The sequence below is a fragment of the Trachurus trachurus genome, assembly GCF_905171665.1.
Source record: "Trachurus trachurus genome assembly, chromosome: 22".
Classification (NCBI taxonomy): domain Eukaryota; kingdom Metazoa; phylum Chordata; class Actinopteri; order Carangiformes; family Carangidae; genus Trachurus; species Trachurus trachurus.
This window is the reverse complement of record NC_139907.1, coordinates 5844304-5870337: the sequence shown is the minus strand read 5'-3', so window position 1 is coordinate 5870337 and position 26034 is coordinate 5844304. Positions and strand designations below refer to the sequence as shown.

Below are 26034 nucleotides of genomic sequence, written 5' to 3'. Positions count from 1 at the left end.
GTGGAGAACAGGCTACCCTGGTGTTTGGCCTCTGATTAGGTTTAAATCTCATCTCTGTGCTGCTCGTCCAGGGATGCGTTCAAGCGCGGCGTCTTCTTGGCCTCGTTCTGTTGCACTAAAACTGTAACGGGCCTGTAACAGCCCCCTGTGGCTGCATCACGGGCACTGGGCTGCAGAGTGGAAGAGGAAGTGGAAGTGGAAGTGGAGTCGTCTCTGGGTGCAGAAGTAAAAGTTGCATTAATTTTTTAATTTAAATAATAAACTTCTGATTGGCTGATCTGTGGGGGCTTCTTCTCCATGGCAACGCAGGCAAAAAAGCCCAGCCCATGGGAATCGTATAGGATTTAGAGCCAAAATGATGGATAAAACATGACTGTTACATTATCCAGGAGTCCTGCGCTCCCATGTTGAGTAATATTAGGAATATCATTTAAATAAAACATTTAAATGGGCGCACATGCAGAGAAAAACACTCCCAGAGTCAACGTCTCCTCCCACTACACATCTGTATTCTGTATTGGCCACAAGGTGCAGGACCTGTCTATTTCCACATTTTGTGTCTCACTGTGAGTTAGATAAAATGATTTTAGACTGAAGTTCAAAACACTTGCAGCTGATGGAGATGCTCTCGTCCTGGAGCTGAAGGTTGGTTTTTTTCCCTTTCAATTCAATTCATGCCTCCATGTACCAAGTTATAAGCTTGATGAAATTTGTCTGCACAATGTTTGATTTTATGCACGACGATTGATTTCACAGTAAGGTCAAAATAATATGAATTATACTGTGGGAATGCTTCAGTGAAAACCAAGGACACACAAACACATTCACACACACTCACACTCTCAGACCCACTCAGCCAGGCAGGATCCTCTCTTTAGCCGGTCACGGACAGTGGAGCACCGACGCGCTTTAAACCAATAATACCTGCTGAAAGTCCTCCACGGCAGGAGCAGCGGCGAACAGCGGAAATTAATCATGTTACTTAATGCTAATAATTCATGTGAGAAATGAACGAGGCACTGGAGGGAGGGATTTTACAAAGCAAACTTCGTGTAAACCTTTTTCTATTACAGACACACTCATTGAATAAACACAGAGAAGAGGGGGGGGAGAGGTGTTTACTGATTGATAAACACTTCTCTGCACAGGTTCCTTGTTATTGATAGCCTGATAGAAGAAGTTTACGCCTCAGTGGCACTTGAGAGTAAAAAGTCGACTGGGTGCCGTGCTGAATATGGCTGACATCACCACCACTCTGCCAGCCGCAGCACAGCACAACAGCTGAGTCATAACATCCGCTCACCAAACAATGGCCATGTTGAAAAGGGGTTTTGTTTGCCAGGCAGAGAAACAATTATGTTCAACAAAACACCAGATTTAAGAGTTTATGTCGCTACCGGCCTCGACCCGTGGCTCTCGCTGTCAGTTCAAAAACAACTTCCAGGAGTGGATTTAAAAAGAAAAATCTGAAATATAAACGCAGCATTATGTTACCGTTTAAGGCTTTTAGAGTGTGTTTGATGGATGCTGATGGTGGAGCAGGTGGGGTCCAACATCTACCGTACCTTTCATCACTCATGTTTATGCAGCACATTACAAAGTGTCAGCGATAAAAGGAGAGTGTTGTTGGACTAGTTATTCTTTAAACAGTGTCCTTGCTGCTTTTTTGCCTCTCAAACTGGGACGAAGGTATAAACACACACGCGTTCACACACACTCAGTGAGCAAATGTAAACAAGTACATTTACTCATATAGTTCATTACAGTTTGGAAGAACTTCTACTTTACTTATTTCCATTTTTAATCTGCTTTATATTTATACTTCTTTTCATTTTAGAGGAGAAATCCACCCTTGACAGCTGCTGCGTCTCACACTAAACACATTACTTATATACATGTGAACATATAAATGTGTTATTTTAGTTTAGTTTTTTATTGAACTCCATAAATGAATGTTAAGTATTTAAAACTTATTCAACTGAAAAAATGGCAATGTCAAATTCTGCTAAAATGGTGGCAACGATGATTAAAACATGTGACATGAAATAATAATTTAACAATCTGGTATTGTGCTGGACAGTGACCTTTACTGAAAGCTGCATTCGTCAATATTTTATTATAACTCATCATACAATGACTGTAATATATTAGATGCACTTCTTACTGTAAGTACCTGCAGTTACAGGTTATTGGCCACTTGGGGGTTAGCGGAAAAAGTTGTGGACACAACAACGACGAACAATCTCCATAGCCTCGATGTGCATTCAGCAGAAATAGAAGTATATTTACTCCATCTATTGGTCTTTTGTTTTGATCTTATCCTTATCCTTGATCCTTAGAATAATATATCAGGCTTTTTGGCTCCGCGGTGGTCACCAGTTAGTCCCTGACTTCCTCTCTCTGCAGTTCAGTGCACAGTAGAATTTACAGTGGGTTTATTGAGCTGTCAGAAAACAAAGAACAATAAAGTTGTGGGCTAGAAAACTAAACACAGCAGCAAAAGACAATAAAGCTCTGAGGAACTAAGGGGAAATACAGCGTGTAGCCTCAGGTGACGGTTGGGTCATCAGAACCAGAAACTCCACTCACATCTGATCCATTATTAATATAAATATAATAACTCTCGCTGTTGTAAGTCTGTCAAGTTTCACTGTGTTTTGTTTTTCAGGAAAACAAGCCGTGGTGAACGTGCTCTCCTGCCCAGCACCAACTGGCACACGAGATAACGACTGTCTGGTAGGAACATTTAGCAGCTAAAGAGCCACAAGTCGTATGTTAATGTTGTGCTGTTGCTCGTTCTGCAGACTCGAGTTGCTAAAAACATTTTTAAAGGAAGGAGAAGAAGTTTTAACAAAACAAAACAAAATCAACAAAGAACAAGGGTTTGATTTTGCTGCCAAATCTTCACAGTGCGTGCACCTGTTAGGTGTTTACCGCTGTCATTCACTGTTGTTAAGTTGTCGAAACAGAAGCTAATTTAAAATGACAACTGGAGGAAGGAGATGTGTTTTCTCTCTTTAACGGGTGTATGAGGAGCAAATGTTCACGTTTGGATTTAATCCAATTAAATGAACAGATGGTTTGGATGTTGGGGTTTGAATCTTCACCTGACTGAAACACACACACACTGGTTTATCCTTTCAACTGTCAGGTGTGTGTAACAAAGATGAACAAGTGAACAAGGATGAGGTCTAATACTTTTGTCTTTCACTTTTTATCCCTTTATCAGGCAATTGACAAAATCCATTATCGTATTTTTGACAGATAGAATAAATTATTCAGGTTTATGGTAAGTACTTAAGTATAGAATATGTTTTATATATATATATATATATATATATATATATATATATATATATATATATATATATATATATATATATATATATATATATATATGTTTTTATGTATCAAAAAATATTCCTTCAACTTTATCTGCTTACACTATTGCCCATATATAGTAGTTGGAACCATTTTTTTTTCAGACACATTCCTCTTTTTATTCCTATCATTAAGCTTAATTGTAATTTAATCTTCAGAGTGATATCTTTGGAAGAGGTTGATCAATAACATTTTGAGAAGATATACATCTTATCTATGAATAAATCCTGTTCAACCAATCATTTCATGAGAAGAGATGAAAAAAAAAATGATTCCAACTTTATGGGCAACCTTGTATATACATATTTTGAACCATATATGGTGATTTCATTGACCTTGATTTGCAGTGAATAAAAAAAAGAGGAAAAGTAAAAGACTCTGATAATTGTACAGTAATACCCTCCAATAATGGCCCAGTATTCAAATAAGAGCCCTATAATGGGTTAAAAAAGAGTAGGATGACGATAAAGAAAAATAAGACTGGAAATCCCGTTCAGCCTTTCAATTTTTCATCCGTCAGTTGTCTGTAATGATGTGATATAATGACCATGGTGAATATTTAAATAGGACACTTACAGTAAGTAGGCTGTGACGGGGAGGAGTATTACAGTATGTACATTCAGCACCATGTATAATTTACTGTCTGGTGGATTTATATGGTTTTATACACCCCAAAGGAAACCTATTCCATCAAGTTCTTAGATTCTCCACGAGCAGAATGACTTATGATCATATGATGAATTAATATTCTATAAGCATTCATTTTCATTTGGCTAATGGGCTACTCGGCAGCAATTACGTTTGCATGAAAGTCATTTCAATTAAAATATGCTCAAATGAAGACATGAATGAGAGATTCATCAATTAATATCCCCAGCTTATACTATAAGATGGATGTGGGTGCTTAGACGTGAAAATCACACCATTATTCCATCTGTTCACCAGCGAAAACCCTCCGATTTCAGAGGCAACTCATTGGTTATTAGTGATGGGATTTCAGAGCCTACTGTGGAGTATCGGGGTGTGACACACAAATACTGATTTCTCACAGGATGATAACAAATTGATCCATCCTCCCGAGATAGTCTGCCTTTTGCAAACAAAATTCTGCAGCAATCAATGCAGAGCTTTGACTCGACTCCCTCCACCGGTGCCAGCGCTCACAGCGTCAGCTACTAGACAGAGATGGAGGTGCTGGATGGGTGACCCAGCAGCTCTGCGGCTAATTAGGGAATCTGAAAGTTGCAACACCACAGAAACGGGTCAATAGTGGGGAAAACAGATTGAGCATGGCTGAGGGGATGTATGCATCAGCACCTTCTTCTTGCAGTGGAGGGGCTGTGGAGCGGCGTGCTGATGGTGCTGTGGGTCATTAGCATTTGGTATAGGACAGGTGGGAGAGTGTGCAGTTAGGGCTTGATAGCGTGCCGCGATCCCCTGGCAGGCTGACGGATGAGAGAGGCGAGAGGTTCGACTCCAGCTGCTCGCCACCCTGCCTTGCCACCCACCATCACGCAGAGATGAAGTGCCAATTGATATCTTCAGCGGTAAGCTGTTGTGACAGTGGCTTTGTAAATGTTTGGACACGGCTGTTTAAGCACCGCCATCTCACATCTCTGTGACTTTCAACTTTCTCCCCCCGAGGGTTTTTTTTTCATAGTTTCACCCGAAGCCATTCTGCAGAGCCCATCCTGTCCACGCCCCCTTCCTGTCTCCGTACCTTCCTGCCATATTGCCGGTTACACTCACTTTCTCCCGTTACACTACCAATTTAACTTCCAGAAAAAATTAAAATAATTGCAGAAATAAATGAGCTTCACCTCCATCTGTCCTCTCATTTTTTTCCTGACAGACTCGGCTTTCAGAGAACGGAGAAGTCCAGAGCTGCTGTTCTGCATAGTGATGTGGTTATTATGGCTGTGATGAGGAGGTAAGGCAGGGTGACAGCTGTTTTTTAAAAACCTGAGTGCGCTCACTCTAGAGACTGAGGTTTTTTTTTTTTTCTTCTTCAGTTTCTCCTCTTTCTCATCTGAAAACCACTGTATTCTGTCCCGGCCGCTATCCTCTCTGTTCACCTCATTAGTTCGGAGGCAGGAAACCAAATTACGCTCAATTACAAAGTCATCAAAGGCCATGTGAAGTCCAGTCTCAGCAAGAAGGCCCGTGAGCGGTGGCACCACGGGGGCCCCGGCGTGCAAAAAATAATGCTGAATTCACTCACTCACACACACAAAAAAAAGATGTCCGCTCCAAAAGAGACAAGGAGGATTTGTTTAATTGACAGAGCCACCGCTGAAGGACAGGACAGTCTTTTGGCTCTTGTCAAAACGAATAACTCTTTATTCCGTACGCCGCCGCCGCTACACAAGGAACACGAGGGAAAGAGAGACGTTTCGGGAGCTCTCCGGGGCCGATTCATTTTCCCAATTATTGGCTCGAATCCAAACTCTCTTTGCCAAATCATTACACTTTCTCCCCCAAAATAGAAGTGTGGCCTGCCTGCGCCTGGCAAAAACGACCGAACTCCAATTAAGACGAGTGTGCGACGTGCATCGCTGGTCCATGAATCGCCTTTCCCATTAGAAACTTGTTCATCCTTATTATCACATACTTGCTGTTTGGCTTCAGCCATTTGCTCAGGCAGGAGGAGAAGAGGAGTGGCTTTTTTTTCTCTTCCAGGTTTTTTTTTTTTTTGCACAGGCGCAGGGAAATGAGGCCAGTCAGTCTGACGTTTGTTTTTCTGGGTCTCTAAGGAGCTTACAGTAAACAGCACATAGGAGCTGCCTTAGTAAGACTGAGTCCTGGCTGCAAGATGCACATGAGGAGTTCCGCTGAAAAACAAGACATCCATCAACCAGTTGAAAAAAAGAAAAACATATGTGACTATTCTGGGATGTTTAAGTCACTACAGGACGACATTAGAGAGAACAGAGGCATTTTAACAAATGTCATCATCTGGTTGAGTGATGCATGCCAGGTAGCATGGGGAGGGGGAGGAGGAGGGAGAGGCGGGTGCCAATCTGTACAGAGTTTGCACATGAGTGTATTTATGTTCTGCATATTTTATATTGTGTTTCCTACCGGCTGCTACATGGCACATCTCCTCTGCAGCGGCTCGCCTATACGTGACGTTTTGTCCGACTGCACTTACAGGCAAAAAGGGTTAATAGCTGTTCTGAATGGGCACGCTCGGCTGCAAGGCGAGGTGAAGGGAGCCTCCACAGTCTCCTTTAGCCTCCATCACGCTGCCTCCGTGATTTCTCTCCAGGAACTCTCTGACACGCCTTTGTGTTTCTCAACTCGTTGAATTTTACAAATGGGGAGAGTGGCGAACGCTGACAGCCTTCTCCTCTGCGTCGCACTTGGCGGAGAGGAAAAAGTTAGAGAAGTAGGCGAAGAATGAAAGAGGGAAGCCGGGAGAAAAGTTCACAGCTTGGCATACCAGGCCAATCACTGCAGAAAAGTGAGTACTGGACCTGGTCTGTTATAAATATTGTGAAACGCATGCAGCAGCGTCCCTGATTCCCACATCACAAAAGGAGAGACATGACCAGAATCGTACAAAGGCCTTAAAGGGAAAAGAAGACACTGTGAAATAAACTGAATCCCTGTGGCTAAAAGACAAGTAATAAAACACATGACTTATTACTGCCCTTTAGAAAAACACACATCTGATCTGATATCACTATCAGTGTTTTACATAAACCACTGAAGTTGGATCAAAGTTTGTGCTGGAATGAAGAGATATTAAACACTTGGTTATAATTAAGAACTATAACCACATTGCTTAGAAATTACATTGATTGTTGGTTCGTACATGGAAACCTAACAAGGGTCTCTGTTGACGGTCAATCCACGTCGACTGCTCTATAACCAGGTCACCTGACCCTTCATTGATCCAGACTCATTAATTCCTACAGTTGCATGAGAGCGTCAGTAAGCTACAGTATCTGAAGAGTATCTATTTTTTCTTGGAAGTCAAATTTTCAAACAAATTCATTGCACTTAAAAAGAAGAAATTCACCACATCAGTTTTTAATGTGTTTATTCAAACTGTCCAGCAGTCAGCTCTGAGTCATCATACTTTTCGTTTTAACACACTCATATCCTGTGCCTCTAAGTGGCATTTGCTTTTTACAACTATTAATCACCACAGTTTCACTTCTGCAAACTTACTTTAATAGTTTTAACTTTCTAAAATCTAAAAAAAAAAGAAAAGGAAAAAGGAATATTTTTTTTTCTCTGAGCCCCTTCTTTGAAGAACCAACCAATTAAAACCCATTACTTTACTGCAAGTGGCGTTGCCTTTGTGGAACACAGCTAATACAATTAGTAAGTGATTCACTGTACAGAGAGTTTTGTCACATGAGAGGAAAATGACACCTCTAATGAATCATTTGAGTTCTTCAGTAATATTGTTTTATTCTTCTTGCGCACATCTTTCCTTCCCTTTTCCTTCAGACTGTTATTGTTCTGCTCTTTTCTCTTTCTTGCTTCTGCACTGAACTTTTGACAGTCAGTCAACACTGCCACGTCTTCTTCAATGGACTTTTCAAGAACTGAACTTAAAGCTGGTGGCTATTTCTTCTCACTCTAACCACCCAGACTGTGAATGTTTGCCTTTGTTGTGCAATATTTATGTGTGAGAACTACAAGATGGTCCAGATATTGTTTAAAGATGTCATTGACACCAGCTTAGTGAGAACAACTACTGTAGATTAAATTGAGCTACAGTTAGGGATGGGAATTGATACGATTTTTACGATTCCAATTCCATTTTCGATTTTGCTTAACGATTCGATTCTTTATCGATTCTCATTTGGAAAAAAAAGGAAAACAAATTTGTTCACGTTTGTACCAGGGCTGCCCCCAAATAGTCGACCAAGCATTACCGACCAAAAAGTCATTAGTCGATCTAAATTTCAACATTTGGAGGCGTGGCTTGTCAAAATTAAGTCAAAACCAATATGACTGAACCATGTGAAAGGTTGAAGGTATTTTAATTTGAAGGGCCACATACAGGAAGTCGTGACACTCACTCGCTGTCAGTTTTTTTTTTTTCTCTACACGGCAGGTCCCTGCGGCTGCGATATCACTGTTTTGAGCAACTTGCCAACTTTTCCGATGTTGTTACAGACGTGTCTGGTTTGGAGACTCAGACGTGAAAGCACATAGGCGATCACTGCTGTTTTGAATGAGCAGCGGGTGTTACCGTGAGCCGCGTCCCAAAGCCGCTGACCACCCACCACCAGCCTCAGCTCAGTCACTCGCCTCATCTACCGTGTTTATGGTGATAAACAGGCACACTGCCTGTAATTAAACCCGACCGCCGTGTTGGACTCACCAGCATTAATTTAAAGACTGGAATTGATAAGGGAATCGTTTGCAAAATTGGCAAACGATTCCAAGGAATTGAAACACTGGGAACCGATTCTCAACAAGAACCGGTTTTTGATTCCCATCCCTAGCTCCAGGTCAAGGGCTATAAGAACTTATCCTGTAACTTGTCTTATCAGACCATACTCAGACTATGAGAAACCTGTGCTCTCCATGCATAGGTGGGTTTTTTCTTGTTATTCCCAGGTCGGTGAGTGTTTGTCATATTGTGTCTCTCAATAAACCTTTGTTGCTGCTGAATGCCGTCTTGTTCCTGTGTCCAAATTAGTCACCTTAGAAACTCAAACACATTGGCTGCTTGTACGCACAAAATAACTGATAAATACCGATAAAACATGGCCTCTGCACCTGGAGGTTTATGACATAACAGTCACCTTTAAAAGGAGCTTAAACCAGATGTGTGTCCCTCTGCTCTTCAGCTCCAGATGTTCACAGATTGAGGCCTCTCTGCTGTGATTCAGGAGGCTCATATATCCAACATTGATATGAGCTGTTTTGCCTGTACATTTTTATGTTTTACAAGGACATTGAAATACACATCTGCCATTCATTTATAATGTATAGGGTAACATACTGCGAGGCTGTAGTTTTACATCCTGAACGCTGCGCGTGTTCTCTTATCGTTATCCTTCATTATTGTTGCTGGGGGACAAAACATCAGACTGAGTGAGAGGACTCTTTGGAATTATCTGTATTTATGTGTACGTTTGTTTTATCCTTGACCACACTCGCTCCATCATTTTAAATTATTCAGTATAGGTTAGAGTCGGAGTGCGTGAACCCACTGGCTAATGGCGCCCACAAAAGCTAACTGCAGCCAGTTACCGAACCAGGAGTCAAATCAATGAAACTAAGCTGGAGCTACTTTGACACTCTTGAACATTTTGAGTTTGCTATTCACCAGAAGTATCGGCTGATGTGAAACACGCCTCGCAAAAAACAAGATCTCAGAAGACTTCATATCAAGAATTGTTGATTAGCATAAAGCTGAAAAGGTCACAGAGGCTTCTCCAAAAGTTTAAATATTCATCAGTCCACAGTCAGAGAAACTGGTTGTAAATGGAGACGTTTCAGTCTCTGTGGCTGCTCTGCTCTGCATTGAAGTGAGCATCCAGCCAAGATCACTCCAAAGGCACAATGCACAATGATCAGTGAGCTAAAACTTATGCAGAGTAAGAGCTGAAGGCTTAAAGGAGTCATCGGAGCTGGTTAACATCTCTGTTCGTGGGTCGACCAGATGCAAATCAGGGTGCACGGTTGCACGGAGCTTAGTGCTGAGGGCAGGACTTCACAGAGGAAGCTGCTGCTCCCCCGCCCCAAAAACACACATAACCTACACGCCTGCTTTGCCAAAGAGCTGCTGCTCTCTCCACAACACTACAGGTGGAGTATTTTCTGGACTCATGAAACGGTAAGGTTGAATTGCTAGGAAAAGAACACGCAGCATTATGTATGGAGCCAAAATGGTGAAGTATGGTGGATGGTGCATCATGATTCAAGGCTTTGCTGGACCAAGGGCAGCTTACCAAAAAAAAAAATCCATAGTTTATGAAAGTCTCTCACAGGATAATGTGAAACAGAGAGTGCAGACCTGAGTGACCTGAACAGAGCCACTCATGACAGATGAAATTCCTCCTGAACATTTGGATAGAAAGCTTTTGTCTGATGCAGTGATGTTGATTCAATAGGAAAATGTTCAACCATTGCAGCCCAGTGGCTACTATGGGCTACTTTGTAAAAGAATATGCAAGTAACTATATGTTTTTGTCATATATGGCATATATTTAATTATTAAATTAGTAGTTTAATAGATTATGAGTATATTTCTTCAAGTCACATGTTAATTTGACTGTAGCTTGCCATGACGCTGTCCATGGTGCTGAAGTTATGGTTTTACACAAAGTTCTCTCAGACGTATTACAGCATTGTTCAGAGTGGCCTTGGTTTTCTGAAGTAGTGAAGTGGCAATTGTTAGACTTAAATGTTGCTTAACCATCTTTGATTACCATGACAACAATACATGTAAGGCAGCTGTAGCCGTCACTTACACCAAGGCTGATTAAAGTCTCAATTGTCTGCTCGGCAGCCACAGAAAACTCCTTTTTGAGATAACTGCTGCTACATGAAGTTCAACCATGGCTTCCTAACTGTTTTACTTCATTTATACACAGATTAAAGGGATAGTTCACCCAAAATTGAAATTGCACTCATTATCTACTCACCCTCATGTCGACTAAGGACTGGGAGAAGTTTCAGAGTCCTCCGTGGCTTCTCTGAGTTACAGGGGGTCTCGGTGTAGCAGTGCATATATAACAGTTGCAAATGGATACCAACTGTCTTCGTAACAAAAAGACACACCAAAAAACATCCAAATACCTCCATGCTGCTCGTATGTAATGTCCGTCTTGTATTGAAGCCCCGAAATGCGAAATTGTCCCCCCAAAAATTAAATGAGTCTATTTTTCAAGCTTGTTTATAGCGAAAGCTTCTCGAAGCTCCTCTTCCCGGTTCGTCATATTTGGACGAACCAGGGTCCGTCCTCTTCCCAGTTCGTCCAGATATGACGAACCGGGAAGAGGAGCTTTGAGAAGCTTCCGCTACAAAACAAGCTTGAAAAATTGACGTATTTAATTTTTTTCGAGACAATTTCGCATTTCGGGCTTCAATACAAGACGGACATTACATACGAGCAGCATGGAGGTATTTGGATGTTTTTTGGTGTGTCTTTTTGTTACGAAGACAGTTGGTATCCATTTGCAACCGTTATATTGATATAATGAGTGAAATTTCAATCTTGGGTGAACTATCGCTTTAAAGCAGAAAACCAGGTCCTTCCAAATGCTTCACGAAAACATCTTCTTGCCACATGATCCATGAAACTGTCCAAGCAGATGTTGGAGAACAAGCGAGACCTGTTTTATGGGCTGTCATATGTGTGATATCATACTTGATACTTGAGCTGGTCTGAGAGAAACAGTCAGGAGGGTGGGAGTCTCCAGTCCAGTGGAGCTTGGCACCGGGCGGTTTCTGGCAGCCCAAGGAACGTGATGTGGAACCAGACACCAGATGATGTGGGATGTCTGATGAGAAATTGATGCCTTTTCTCTTTGTCATAATTGCACTAAAACAAGGCCTCGTATAAATTTAAGAAAAAAGTGACACTCTGTTTTGTCACCGTGTGACAGCAGCTGCGGTTTTGCTTTGTACTGTCACCGGTGTCATTGGTCTGTCACTGGTGTTGTTACTCATCTCGACAGCTTTGCAAGAACTCGTCTTCTTTTGTTGTTAGAAATAATAAAAAACCCAAAATAAACTCCAGAGTTGGCTGTGGCACCAGCAGCTACTGTTTGTATTACTTTGTCACCGGTGTCATTCTTCTGTCACCGGTGCTATCACTCAATCGGAGCGATGATCTCTTATCATCTTTAGCTGCTTTATTTGTAATAAAAAGCTATACAACAAAAAGGTAAAAGGCTGAAGAAGATTAGTGGATAATCATTATGCGCCATCAGCTGCAATATATCAGTCACTGATATTTTTGTTGTATCATTTGTGCTGCCATAGATCCAGACATGTTTATGTTTTCATAAACATTTGTTTTCTGCATTACCGAACAGAAAATGTGTCATAACCTTTTACTGTGTGTCACAGTCTTTGATTAATGTCACTGGAGTCTGCAGCTGCATGTTTGTCTGCAAGTCTTATTTGTGCAAAGACATAAATGAATATTGACTGAAATAAACACATTGTGTCACTGATCTGTCACTGATGCCGTAACTCCCCAAGGGTGTTTGTCTGCGATCACAGATGTTGTATTTCATGTCAGACAAAAAAGAAAGTAAAATTAGATAAAGGTCTGTGATGATGAAGAGTTTATACACCGAGGTTAGTCCAAATATTCTTTAATTTTGTCTTCTTTTAAATACTGTATCTATTTACTTCACTTTCTTGCCAAAAATTAGATGAAAATATCAAATAAGACTCTGATGTCAGTGTTGGACCGGAGATGGAGTTGGTAGCAGGATGAATCTGGCCCGGGGACTTCAACATCTGGGTAGACTTCTGTGTATGGCACCGTTACAGATGTGGAAGTGGGAAAATCACAGTGAATACGAAGCAGATTCATGCTGCCAAAGTTTCTCCTGATCAACACCTACCAGAAGTGCTTGATTGAGGTTGCAAAGGGAGGTTCAATCAGTTATTAAATCCAAAGGTTCACTTAACTTTTTCCACCACTGCACTGTGACTGCAATATTTTTAATAAAGTGTTCAGTAATGACATGAAGCACATTGTGTTTGTCTATACTTGTGACTTAGATGTAGATCAGATCTAGTTAATTCCAAAGGGTTCACATATGTTTTTCTTGCCATTGTATTTCAATATGTGGAATCTTTTACTATCTTACGATTGGATTTGATTCTGATTTTTGGGGCTACGATTTAATTCAAAATCGATTTTCGATTCAAAACGATTTGATTCATGATGATTTCTGCTTCAGTCTATCGGTGTGCAAAGGATCCTCATGATCTACTCCAGTCTGCTTTGCAGGGCAGAATGACTAAAGTGTCTTTTTCACACTTATTGAGTTTTAAACATTTATCCATGCTTAGATGGAATTGTTGAAACTGTTGCATAAAAGCAATATCACATATTGCGTAAGTAACAAAATTAAAAGTGCCTCTTTATCAAAAGAAATAGTGCAGTTAAACATGCTGCCTTTTAAATTCTAAGGAAATGGAGGCCGACAGCCAGCAGATCTGTCTCATTTCGTCCCATCTCGATTTTGGGACATTTTATATCGATTCTGAATCGCATTAAATGAGAATTGCGATTCTTATGTGAATCGATTTTTTGGCACACCCCTAACAGTTACATTGCATTATATTTAGCATCCATGGGCTAACGACTAGCCTGGCTCTGTCCGAAGGTCAAAAACACACCTACCAGCACCGGTTTCCACGTCTTTCCACTCTCTAAAACCAACCATTGTAAAAATCTTTCCGTCAGTGGGTTCAGGCCGGTGGCTGGTGGGAGTTATTTATTTGCACCATGTGTCCTTGTTTATTCTATTCACAAGTTACGACTCATTCAATCCTCACATTTGTCCCGGCTCTTTGTCAGTGTTGCTACTGTGCTGTGCTGCCAGGTGGGTGGTGGTGGTGGTGTGGGTCTCTCTCTGTTACCAGTGATACTCACTCAGGCAGACGTTGTCGTGGAAGAAAGTCAGGAAGTCGTTGCATTGTTCCCTCTGGTTGCCGCTCGCTGTGCAGGAGCACCAGGGTCCCACGTTGGATGTGGAGTTGTCAAGGTAGTTGGGAGTTATTGTGCTTCCTGTAGAAGGGAAGCAACACATCACAATCACAATCACTGAATATACTGTAACCATAAACTCACATAAACAGGAAGCTATCTGAATATTCGTTGTTAATCCAGCTCCTCGGCCTGTGGCCCTGTGTCATTTAGAGCAAATGTTCATCTTGTAATCGTGTCATAAAAGGTGCGGCTTTGAAAGAAAAGCAAGATGAAAGTTTGATTGGGAGCTTTTAAGGTCCCTGAGAACGTCGGGGCAGGAGTCTGGCTGATTTAATCTTGTTAAGCTTAGCCTGATTATGACCTCAAACTGATTACGATAATCAAATAAAGGCCTTTACACGTGGCAATTTTCTATCGTCCCAGTGTTGCCCTAATCAGGTTAAGACTGACTTATTAGTGCGCATGTAAATGCATTCACTGAGAGAGAAAGTGAGAGGAATTTGAAAAGCTTAAATGGATGAAAGCGACGTGCATAAAGACGGAGACACAGACTGGCAGGTTAGTTAGGCAGGCAGCCTGGTGATCAAATGTTGACTGGTTCAATCACATTTTCTCATAACAGCTCAACATAACTGAGCCAACAAAGTCAGGCAGTGTGTATTTAATGTTGTAAAGGAGTAGATGTTGGAAAAAAAACTCTGATCTCTTGTGACTTGCAATTACCTGAAATGTGATCTAGATAAAAAGAGACAGAGCTGCTTGCTTTGTACAGTATATATACACTATCCTCCTGTTGATCTCTCACTGAGCCCTATGTGATCCTCGCAGTACCGTTGCTTTCCTTTTACTTTCCTGCTTCTCTCGCATGCATATCTGCCGGGGCAGGCGGCTCCGGTTCAGCTTTGATAAGCGGCAGCGGCCTCCGGTGCAAAGTCCGGGCGCCATCACAGAGGTCTCTCAGATGTATTCTTTTCATTCTTTTCTGCCTTTGGAGCTTTTCAGCAGGAAATGATTGGGAAGTCATTCACTGGGTAGGGTAATATAGCCTTGTAGCTTGTATTTTTAAGGGAGGTGGGAAATAAAATTGCTTCACTTTGAGGCAGTGTGGCGAAAAAGTTCTGATTTACCTCCATCGATTTTCTGGGTCCCAGGCTTCCAAACAACAACAACACCTCAGAGTCCTACTTCTACTTCAGTTGTCTAGAAAACGGCCAATCACTGCCGCACAGCTTTCTGTCTCTATCTCCTTCTGTCCTTCACAAACCAGCTCCTCTTTCCCTGCTCCCCCTTTGCAGCAGTGCAGTTTTGTACATGTATTGTTGTCCCATAATGACATGTTTAGCACGAGTGGTTTTTAACAACCTTTTGTACATTATGTGATCTTTTGTTAAGTTTCTATCTGAAGCACAATCACAATCAGCCTCGTTCTACGCCTCTGCTCCGCTCCCACTCATCGTCACATCAGGGATAATTCTCTCAAAACAGCGGTCAATAGTTGTAATTGCACTACTTATAATGCCAACGACTTGGCTGTGCACGCTGCAGCCACATTAATCAGCGCTCCATCGATCATTGAACCGCACTTCTCATCACAATCCTTGATTCATTCTTTTCAGCCCTGTTCGGCGCACTCGTCCTCGCTCCTCCACCTTCCTCCCTCGAAAACCTTTTTGTTCCCGATCCATCACAGGAGGCGGGCGAGCCGGGTGCTGGCACAGAAAGATTTAGTTCTTACCTATCAGGCCGGTGTACGCAAGTAGACATGCTCCGTAGTTCTCCTGCTTGCAGCCGCTGGCGCTCTGCTCGGAGGGTTGGCAATCATACTGGAACTGTGCCCAGCGAGACCTGTGGGAGCAATAACATGCCATCCATCATTTACTCGTGCTTGGCTGATGCACACATCTTGTCACTGATGGCCGGCCAGCACCGGTGCTTCTCTCTCAACGACAGGTAGAGCATCTGAAACCCACCATGCTCATCTGCCTAGCCATGCTCTCCTACATTAACTCCCTCTGTCCTTTAAGATCTCCCGCTCTGCAGCGCCTCAGTCCCACTCCAGTCACCCTTGGCGACATTCATCCCTCTTTTTCCCTCCACCCTTCCCCCTGCCCTGCCTGTCGTCTTCTGGCAGGCTGCCAGGCTGTAAAGAGTCAATGAGGGGCAGAGATAGGCCTTGGCTCTGCTCTCTAAATACCGTGGGTGCTGTCTGGCAGGCCTGGCCACGAGGAGATTAGACAAATATGGATCTTCCACATAAATATTTCCTCCCACGGCCGCTCTGCCTTCACTCCTTCACCTTTTTTCCCGCCTGCCCGCCCAGACATCCAGCCTCATCATCATCATCATCATCATACAAGGCTATCGCGGCCATCATATCGCATCATCGGCCCCCGTCGACTGGCATTTTCAACAGGATTCCCTCAGGGCACCGCAACTCCCCGCTCTCCCCTCGTTTGTCATGTCATTGTGAGGATGTGCGTAAAACTCATAGGCTTTGTGCTAAGTGAAGGCATCCTCTGCAGGCTTCCAGTTAATGCCAGCTGACTGGTGCGGGATTGGTGGGCTGCGCAGAAGCCTTGAGACGCACCATCCATCGGGACAGCGGGGGGAGAATAATGCCTGATCGATAGCCGTGACAGATGAAGCCCTTTGTCTTCCTGACATTTGAAGAGGAACTAGATTAAATGCTGGCGACCATTTGCTGTCAGAGAGAGGAGGCTGACTGGATGGGTCTCAGAACTCCATGTTTTCAGTCTCCAGTGACAGAGAGAAATACACCCTCTGCATTTTAATGACTTCATAAGACTGGATGTTTACAGTCAGTTTAAAATGGGGAGAAATCTTTGTTTTCATCGGTGTACACAGGGACTTAGCTCAGAATAAATATGCTTATTCAGATCATTTGAAGATGACCCTAATAGGGTCCGTTTTCTGCAAAGTACTCTCTGAGCCTGACGATGTCTTGGCTGTATGTTAATACATGTTTTCTCAGCACTTTGGCAGCAAAGCCATGCGTGAATCCCAAGTGATAATGGCTGCTCTCATAATGACTATTTCACGTGGCTGCTTGTTGCGTGGCTGCTTCTCCTAGAAAACGAATGCAGAATTTAATTGAACTAATTAAACACAGTTAATGAGTATAACAATTGAATTAATTAAACATAGCTCACTAATTAAATTCAAATGAACATATCATACCAGCCAGACCTATCTACCAAGATACACAATGCCATTTATTGTCCTGAGGGACAAAGCACTTCACACTGAAGACAGCGGTGGTGGAGATAGCGCCACACGTTGTTTTCACTCATCAAAATCAGCTCGCTGCAGCTTTTCCTGAGCGAGTAATCCAGTGTCTGTCTGTCAGCATCTCTCTCCTTTTAATAATCCAAGTTAAAGTTGACAGTAGTTTAATTGGAAGCCTCTTTGCTCGGTGCGTTCATGTGCTGCTGTAAAGTTTCAATATATGCACTTGAGCATAAACACCTCAGGGTGAATGAACTCTTAAATGCTAACAGCAGGGAATATGGTAGGCTAGCAGGACGCAGTTACTGGCTCTCTAAGCTAGCTGGCAGTTAACAAGCTACATGTAGCTTAGCTGCTAACAGGGCAGGAACGACACATTTTTTATAATTAACTCCTGTTTCTTATCTAACAAATAATGTCTCTTTTGTGCAGTATTTTTCACTTCTTTTACTCTGAAAACTGGTTTAAAGGGACATCGAGGAGTTTCTCCATCGGCAGAACGAAAAATTCCGCGACAATAAAAAAGTCTCATATTAATGTGGATGAATCTACGTTACCCACACTTGTTAATGGGTCCATTTTCGATAAATATATCATTTTGTCTCTATCGTTATTTTGTTATTATTAGTGGTGGTGGAAATGCTGGGCGAGCCGACCAGCGTTTCCTTACTTTCGGTTTCGCGGAATAACCATTAGAATAACGCCGCTGAATCGCCGTTTATGGTCGAAACAACGACGGTATGTGATCGTCTTCAAACCTCTGAATTTAATTCTTGATGAATGAAAACATTCTTGGCAAGACGTCGGTCTTGCGCCAGTCCAAGAATTTCGCTGTGCGCGCGGAGGCTCATGGTAAATGTAGTGTGAAAACACTTCACTTTCCAAAACTCCTTGTTGTCCCTTTAAACAAATGGGGTCATCACTATGTTCCCACAGCCCTATGTTCCCACATATAATATTTTTTCTCAAAATTAGGCCCTATGTTCCCACATTCTAAGAATAATTTTCAAAATTAGGCCCTATGCTCTCACATATCCTTTTTCATGAATTTGCAATACATTTCATCCCCTTTCTCCCTATTTGGTAGCTAATTATACCCAACCTTTTATCCAGTATCCAGTAGCAAGTAGCACAGAGGTCTTGCATTGACTAGCCTCCTGTCATTTGGTGCAATTTAGACACAGGCGGTTGGGTTAGGGTTAGACACGTTAGGGACTCATTTTGAGAAAAATCTTAGAAATGTGGGAACATAGGGCTGTGGGAACATAGGGCTGTGGGAACATAGGGCTGTGGGACGGCTGCAGCAGCTCCCTCTGTTTCAGAGTCTCCATGCAGTCAAAGGTCAGTGCTGTCAGCATAGATTGTTATCGGTCAGTGGTGCAAATTAGCATGTAAATTTTTGTCTCAACATTTCAGCCAGTCCTCTAATTATGGTGTTTTATTTTGAAATGAGCCGAGTTTGCCGTATAATTTTTTGCCATTCAGTTGCAGATCATGAAGCTGCATTAATCCGTTGTTTATTATACATTAAGATTGAATCAACTGCGTTTATGTAAAGTGGGTGCAAGCTCATACAGAGAATTATTACACCTAAATCTATAGCTCAGCAAAACCTTTTAGTGTCTCTAGGTTTTATAGCACCATAATGTTGCAGTTTAGTCTCATTTCTCTCATCAATCCTGTTTCCAGCAGCGGACAGCTGTTTTCAGCAAAATGAAAAATAAATAAATAAACTGACCGTACATTACACGCCCACTGGGTGCTGGGAAAAAGAACATTTAGCAGTGAAAAGTGAGCTGTTTGTCTCAGGAGACCAAAAGAGAAGTAAAAGGAGAGTCTGAGAAACTCATTCATCAGGTGGACACAAACGTGACATCAAATGAATGCTAATTTCCGCCAAGTCTGCTTTTATATGCAAGCAGAGTTAAGTGGTAGCATTAGCGGCTCCAGGTCTCACAGACTTCCCCTCCAACTCGCACAAGCCAATTGTGAATGAATATCTGTCCAGTGTTAATACGGCACGGAGCCAAAGTAAACAAGTGGCCGGTGAAGCTGCTCAAACATCTAACAAGACAAAGAGACCGAGATGGGTTTCTCAGGAGTTGGCAGATCAAACAAGATGCTGGATGTGTCAGTAACCTCAGGCAAGTGTTTGCTAACAAGTTAAACACAAGAACTCCATCAGCTCATATAGTGTATCAAAGCTTGTTTCTCCATTTATATGGGAGTCTTCTTTCTGCCTCCGTCAGAAAACATTTAACTCAGCTTCAAATCTTGGACATCAGAGCTTCACAGCAGCATTTGAACGCAACAGGACTTTCCAAATCAATCTGCGCTTGCTGTCTAGACTCACCAATTTCTTAGTGTCAAGTCGCTGCAAATTCAGTTTTATTCTGTGTGAAGACCAAACAAGAACACAGAGCGGCAGATACCTAATAACTACCATATGCTCTGTGAAAGGTTTGACATTAATGTGATGTGACTTGTAGTGGCCGGGCTCTAACATGGATAGGACTGCATATTGTCAGTTCAGTGGGTCGAGAGATGCCAACTCAGGAAATTAAGCGTAAAATGTTCTTGGCAACCGGCACCATGTAAGACAACAGTTCCCTATTTACCTGCACACGTAGTCGCCCTTGCAGATCCGCAGCTGAGCGAGGCAGTTGGGCTTTTCCTTGTCTTCGTAGGAGCAGGTCGGCACAATGGTTTGCCTCCGGCGCTCAGCGCAGGCCGTGTCGGTGCACGGACAGAACAGCAGCTCGTGGGTGTAGTCGGGGGGCACGCGGTCAAAGAACTTCCTCAACGCCTTGTTGCACTTCGGTCGGTTACATGGCCCCGAGCGGGCCGACGGCTGGATGCAGGACGAGACGTACTCGGTACGCAGCTTCTGACACGTCTCATCTATGTTACACGCCTTGGCGGCATCCAGGCAGCGGTTCACCGTCGTCACTTCAGACTCTGGGAGAAGGAGAAACAAACGGGAAGCAGAAAGCATTTCATCACTCTGTGTGGTTGGAGAACATCAAATCCCAGGCAATGTTTACCAATGATTTCAAGGCCTAATTGGAGTCGGTATTGACTTGCCTCTCTCACCTCTACACTCACATGCAGTGCTGCACTTACAGATAAAAACAGAAGTGTGTCTCTTAAAGTACAAACTAAACCAAAATGATGATTATATGTAATAGTCCCCCTTGTAATGAATAGAACATGAATGCTGTTTAAATGTTGCATGAGCCTGAGCACTGGATGTGTTTCAGCCGAGGCCTAATGGCTGAATATTTCATTCTGCTGGGTTAATGCAGAGTGGCAGAACTGAAAAAGCGGCTCCTCCATCGCTGCAACCGCACAACAAGGCCTGTAATTACTGCTGCTTTCCCCCCTTCATCCATCTATCCGTCTTTTTTCAACACTCCCTCGCTACATGTGGGTCCATCCCTGACTCACCTGGGTCCCTCCTTCCCCCTCGCTGTGGGTCTGCTACTCTCAGGGCTGCCATCACCCCCATCCCATCTGTCTCTCCACTCCAGTCTCCTCCATCCATTCCTCTTCGACTTTGTCCATCTCTGCCTCCCTCTGTGCCCGTTGTCTCTCTGACTATGCGGTAATGAGCCACCTTTGTGAAGGCACTGGAAAGCCCCTTTCATAACCATCTCTTTTTTTTTTGGGGCCGCATTATTTCCCAATCCATCATCATGCATTTTTTTTCCCCGAGTGACCTCCCAGTCAATACAGCCATGATGACACTCAGCTTCTCTGGCAGATAGAGCCGCTCATTAATTTGTAAACTGCCTGTAGTTGTGTCTCCTGGTGAGTTCGGCTCTCGCCAAGCTGTCACATAAAATATGAATGGCCTTGGAGAGCAAGCTAACAACCCATCACAAAGCATAGGTTATTCCCAACTTAACTGCTAAGCAGCCGAGGGGGGAGGCGGGCGTAGGAATGGGGGGGGGGACCTGACGGAAACTGCAGGGTGGATGACAAATTGCATCCAGTGGCCAGATGCGTGGGAAACTGAATATGCACATACGCTTTCATGTGAATTTCTTGTCATTGTATTTTTTTTTTCAAAGCCATTATTTATTCAGAGGAGACTTGCTGAGCATGCATGCTCTTCTCCAGGAACACCCCGCTCGCTTCACATTAATGCCTCACACACATTTACACCTCTGAGCTGCCCCAGTACCACCACAGTCCTGAGCTGCTCCTCACTGGAGCCACTGGAGGCTCGCTGCACTCACTCACGCTCCGGCTTGTTTTCCAGGCACAGACCTCGTTTTGTAATATTCATCATCGCATATCAAAATGTTAAATCTACTGTGCAGCCTCTGAGCATTTCAGACGGTGACAGATTTTTGCTGTTCTAGGCTCCAGAACACCACCACTGCTGAATCTGAAAATAAGGCAGCTGGGGTTAAAGTACTGCCTTTGAGACTAAAATGAAAATCCGGTATTTGTAAAAAACTGGGATTTATTTGAATATTTTTCTCTATTATTGACTCTTATGATAAGATATACCCACCAGCTTCTCTTTATTCATCCATTTGAGGAAGGTGGACATGTCAATCTGGTCCAATACAGATGTCATTGAGTGTTATATTAACTCACTTTGAATCTGTCAGACACTGCAGACTTGGTATTTTGCTTCTCGTGGAAACATGTCAGGTTCATCTCTTTTCAAAACTAATTTCTTTTTTAAAGCCAGGTCATTTTCTTGCTAAAAATCTCTTTGATTGTTGTCCTCTTATTTTCCACCCACACTGATCCAAATAAAAAAATTCAACTGCGTCACCTTCAGTCACTAATGTGTGTTCAGAGCAATTTGGTTAACAAGGAGCAGCAGGAGGTGAAGTGGTGGCTGAGGTTAGGGTTCTTAATGAACCGTCGCTGTTATGGAGGGCAGTGATGATTGATTCAAATGTAACTCTAATTAAAATGATTAGTTTTATATATATATATGCTTTTCTACATCATTACATGTGTGTAGCACAGTGGTTCCCAATCTTTTTTGGCTTGTGACCCATTGTGACATCTCAAATTTCTGGCGACCCCACCGCCAATTAAGAAGCGCCAGCTCAGATATTTTTATATGCTGCATTTAACAATACAATACAATACAATAAATCTTTATTGTCAACCATGGTGGAAAATTGCCTTTGCCATTTGCCATTGCCATAATATATGAACTTGATTTATATTCGAGAAAGTGAAAGTATAGAATACAGTTGTTAAAGATAGTGTGTGGTGTTTTTAATGATAATTTTAAAAAGAATAATAATTACTTAAAAAAATATTTTCATCACAATTTCTTTTATCAATTACTAGACATTTAAGGCGACCCCATTTGAATTCCAGGTGACCCCACGTGGGTCCCCGACCCCAAGGTTGAAAAACACTGGTGTAGCATGTTCCAAACACTTAATACACTGCTGTTGCCTTTTCATCAATAGAAGCCAGATCAGAAAGATTTGTTAATGTGGACATGTTGTACTGTCTTTTAATACAGTCTCTTCATCTCTTGGCCATAACACTGATTGTCTTTGGCATTGTTTGCAGCTTCTCCAGTGGAACCAGCTGCAAACGCTTCAGAGCCACTTTGATTCTCAACAGATCCCTTCAGAGTCTGGGAGGGTGGTGGTCACAGTCGTATGGGGAAAAATACTGCAGACTCTGCAGTATTTTCTACACGCCAGTCCCTTGACATGTTGCACTTTGCAGCAGAACGACGACACCCGATCTAATAAACACGCTCCAGTGTGAAGCGCCGCACTTCACCCTCAGTCATTGCATCGTTTCTGACGCTGAAGTTCAATTCGTCATTGCTTCACAGAGCCGTTGACCTCCTCCGCTGCACCGGAGACCCGGGCGAAAAACAAAACTGTTGGTATTTGCCTTACAACCGTGGTGCATGAAGTAGAAAATCTCACTCGGTGGAAAAACAATTTCAACCACTAATAGAAGCTAATGATGCATTAAAAAGCTTATTTCTCGGTGCAGAACGTCTAATGTGCTTTAACAGAGGCACTTTCTTAATACCACTGACTTGACTTTAGTTACCTGATTAATTGTCAGCGGGTGAAGAACTGTGTGTTGTTTGAATACTCCTCAAAATATGATGAGCTGTGGCGACGGCTTACATCTCTGAAAAGGGTCATTACTCTATTTGAGGGAGAGATGCTATAAGGGCGGAAAAACATCCATTAATCACGTCTTTGTTGTTTTGGCAGTCTGCTTGTCGAGATGCATGGCATGGATGTCAACTCTGACCTCCCCCGGAGTCACTGGAGTGGAATTTACGAGGAGGTTGTACAGTGCAGGTCTGATATAGCTGTAATTCAAAGCAGCCTGAAACGAGTGGTGTCATTTTAATAAGCAGCTTATGCATAAGGTCACAAAACATATGATAAAGCATGTTAAAGGGGACAGCTACTAAATTGGAGCAGTTTCGTGTGTTTTTTTCTTTCTCTCCCCTCTTGGTTTTTGTGTGCAATTAATCCCACTTAGGTTCAACCCACTGTCTCCCACAAACAGGTGAGGAGTTTATCCCATTTCCCTAATCTGCGATCTCGCTCAATTATGCACAACAAGCCCATAGAAAACGAATTGGTTATGGAGACGGGGGTGAATGCTACCGCGTGCCTGACGATTTTCTGGGAAATCATGAATGGTGCTGAGCTGATATCACCACCACCCCGGTGCACTGCTGCAGAGACTCACAGTGGCTTTGAGAAGTGGTGGGAAGATCCATGGAAATGAAGGAAGCTGGAGAGGAGCTGCAGTGTAGTGCACGCTGGGCTCTGCTGTGGGGGAGTGTGTGTCTGCTTTATGCTACAGAGTCAATATACACAGGAGAGATGGCTGTGTGTACTACTATATGCTGCTTTTTTTTTTTTTTTGGTTGGTGCACATTAAATAGACAGCCTCTTCTCTCTCCATCCGTCCTCTAACATCTCAGCATCTAAACATAAACACTGGACCGAGCCAGATTTTAAAAAACCACGACAGAGAACTTTGAGTATCATCTGGTATTTTATGTAAATTCCTGTAAATAGAAAACACCATCTGTGCTCCTATTGCTTTGTCTTGGAAAGTGTTCATTTAAATATTAATTAATAGCTCAAATAAAAATACGCTGAGCTGTTGAATCACCTATTAAATCATATTATTCCTCCTCCGTGACTTCGGCTGGCCACGGTAACACTTACATAATGTCACGAGCTGAGTGTCTTTAACTCTCTGTGTCTCTTTACTCTGGAGCTGCAGGATCCAGATTTTAACACTTGAACTCATCATCGTCAATCATCTGTCATCATATGGCAGGAGTTTACTCCTCAGCTTCATAGACAGTGGGTGGTTCATGTTTATGTATCTTTTTCTCTTGCCTCAGTATCTGTTCAGCTGCTGCTTTATCGTCCCTCGGTCTGACTTTGAGCTTTCGTTCCACTTGTTTCCTCTTTCTCTCTTTGATGTTGGAGTCTCTTCCCCCCCCCCTCACTCACTTAGGAGTGGTACTTGACTTTGCAGTAATCTCATAATCTCCTCCTTAACGTTTCTCTTCCATTGCTGTTGTTATGTTGTTGTTGGTCCTATTGTGTGTGTGTGATGGCTGAAGTGGCCGAGTGTATGAGCTGGTTGATTTTTCCTCAGTCTTGTCATCTCGTCCTTGACGTATCGGATGCCTTCGTTGGGGATTTAGATTCATTCCTTGAAGTGATGATCTTTGTTGATTTCTGAGAGATTACCGTTCTATATAATAGACTTTTCCTTCAGTGTTTCTCAGCTCTGCTGTTTTCTCATTGTTGCATTCTTCCTGTGTTCCTCTGCTTCTTTCTCTTCACCAGCTGCTGCCATTTTCTGAGGTTGATGCGTTATGGATGTTCACTCGTCCTCTTCTCCAATTCTTGGATGTTCTTCCAGACTTAGGTAGTGTTTGGTTTTTATTTGATAGTTTGTTCAGGTTCAGGTTTTTTGTCTGTGTGTGTTTTTCTTGCCAGATGTTACAGGCATCTTGTTGCTGTTTTTTCTCATTTCCAGTTGTGTGGACTGTCCTTGGTATGTTGTTTACTCAGAGTTTGTTGCAGTAGAAAACTTTTCAGTTCCTGCCTCGTGCCTCATTGAACAACATGATGTTGTGTAATGATCTGTTGAGTCATGATACCAAATTTCCTTTGGCCTTCCACTATTGCTGTTGCTGCCATCGCTGTGGTTATTGTTACTTGTAGTATAACAACTATATGGTCTTTATACCAACTATTCTAATGGTGTATGAATACAGCATTATATCTCCTATACTAAAGGCTTAGAGAGATCCTGAGTTGAATTATTTCCTCTAAGATCCTTGAATGCAAACCTATTATTCTGTGGGATCTTATTTTCACAGCTTTTGCTCCTGGTTTATCTGTTATGACAACATTGTGCTCTATGAGAACTACGTTAGTTAATTGCTGCTGAAAACAAAACAAAACAGCGAAGACCTACAGTGAAGTGTGAAGGGGCCACAGACCTGGCAGTGGGGTAATTAAACACTGCACATTTGTAAACACGGCAACAATTTTGCAAAGAGTGAAAACTGAAAACCTCTCCTGAGGTCACACTCCTGAAACACCGGTGATGATGATACTTCATTGTAAGACAAATGATGGAACAGGAGGTCAGCGTTAGATCAGGGCTGGAGAATCCACGGCAGATGTTTGGGTTATTATTTTTTACTGTTTGTGTCAATTCTGTCTTTTCGAGAGGATAAACAACATTGTCTG

General features: G+C 42.6%; 1 protein-coding gene across 1 annotated transcript in view; it reads right to left on the bottom strand.

Moving 5' to 3' along the window:
- gfra4a (GDNF family receptor alpha 4a) overlaps nt 1-26034 on the bottom strand; it is a gene marked incomplete at both ends in the record, with an annotated part of 146135 nt that overhangs the window by 5750 nt on the left and 114351 nt on the right. Inside the window, 3 exons of the mRNA XM_083998994.1 lie at nt 13976-14110; nt 15768-15877; nt 19897-20236. Of these exons, the coding sequence (XP_083855120.1) occupies nt 13976-14110; nt 15768-15877; nt 19897-20236 (585 nt within the window). The remainder of the gene's footprint in view (nt 1-13975; nt 14111-15767; nt 15878-19896; nt 20237-26034) is intronic.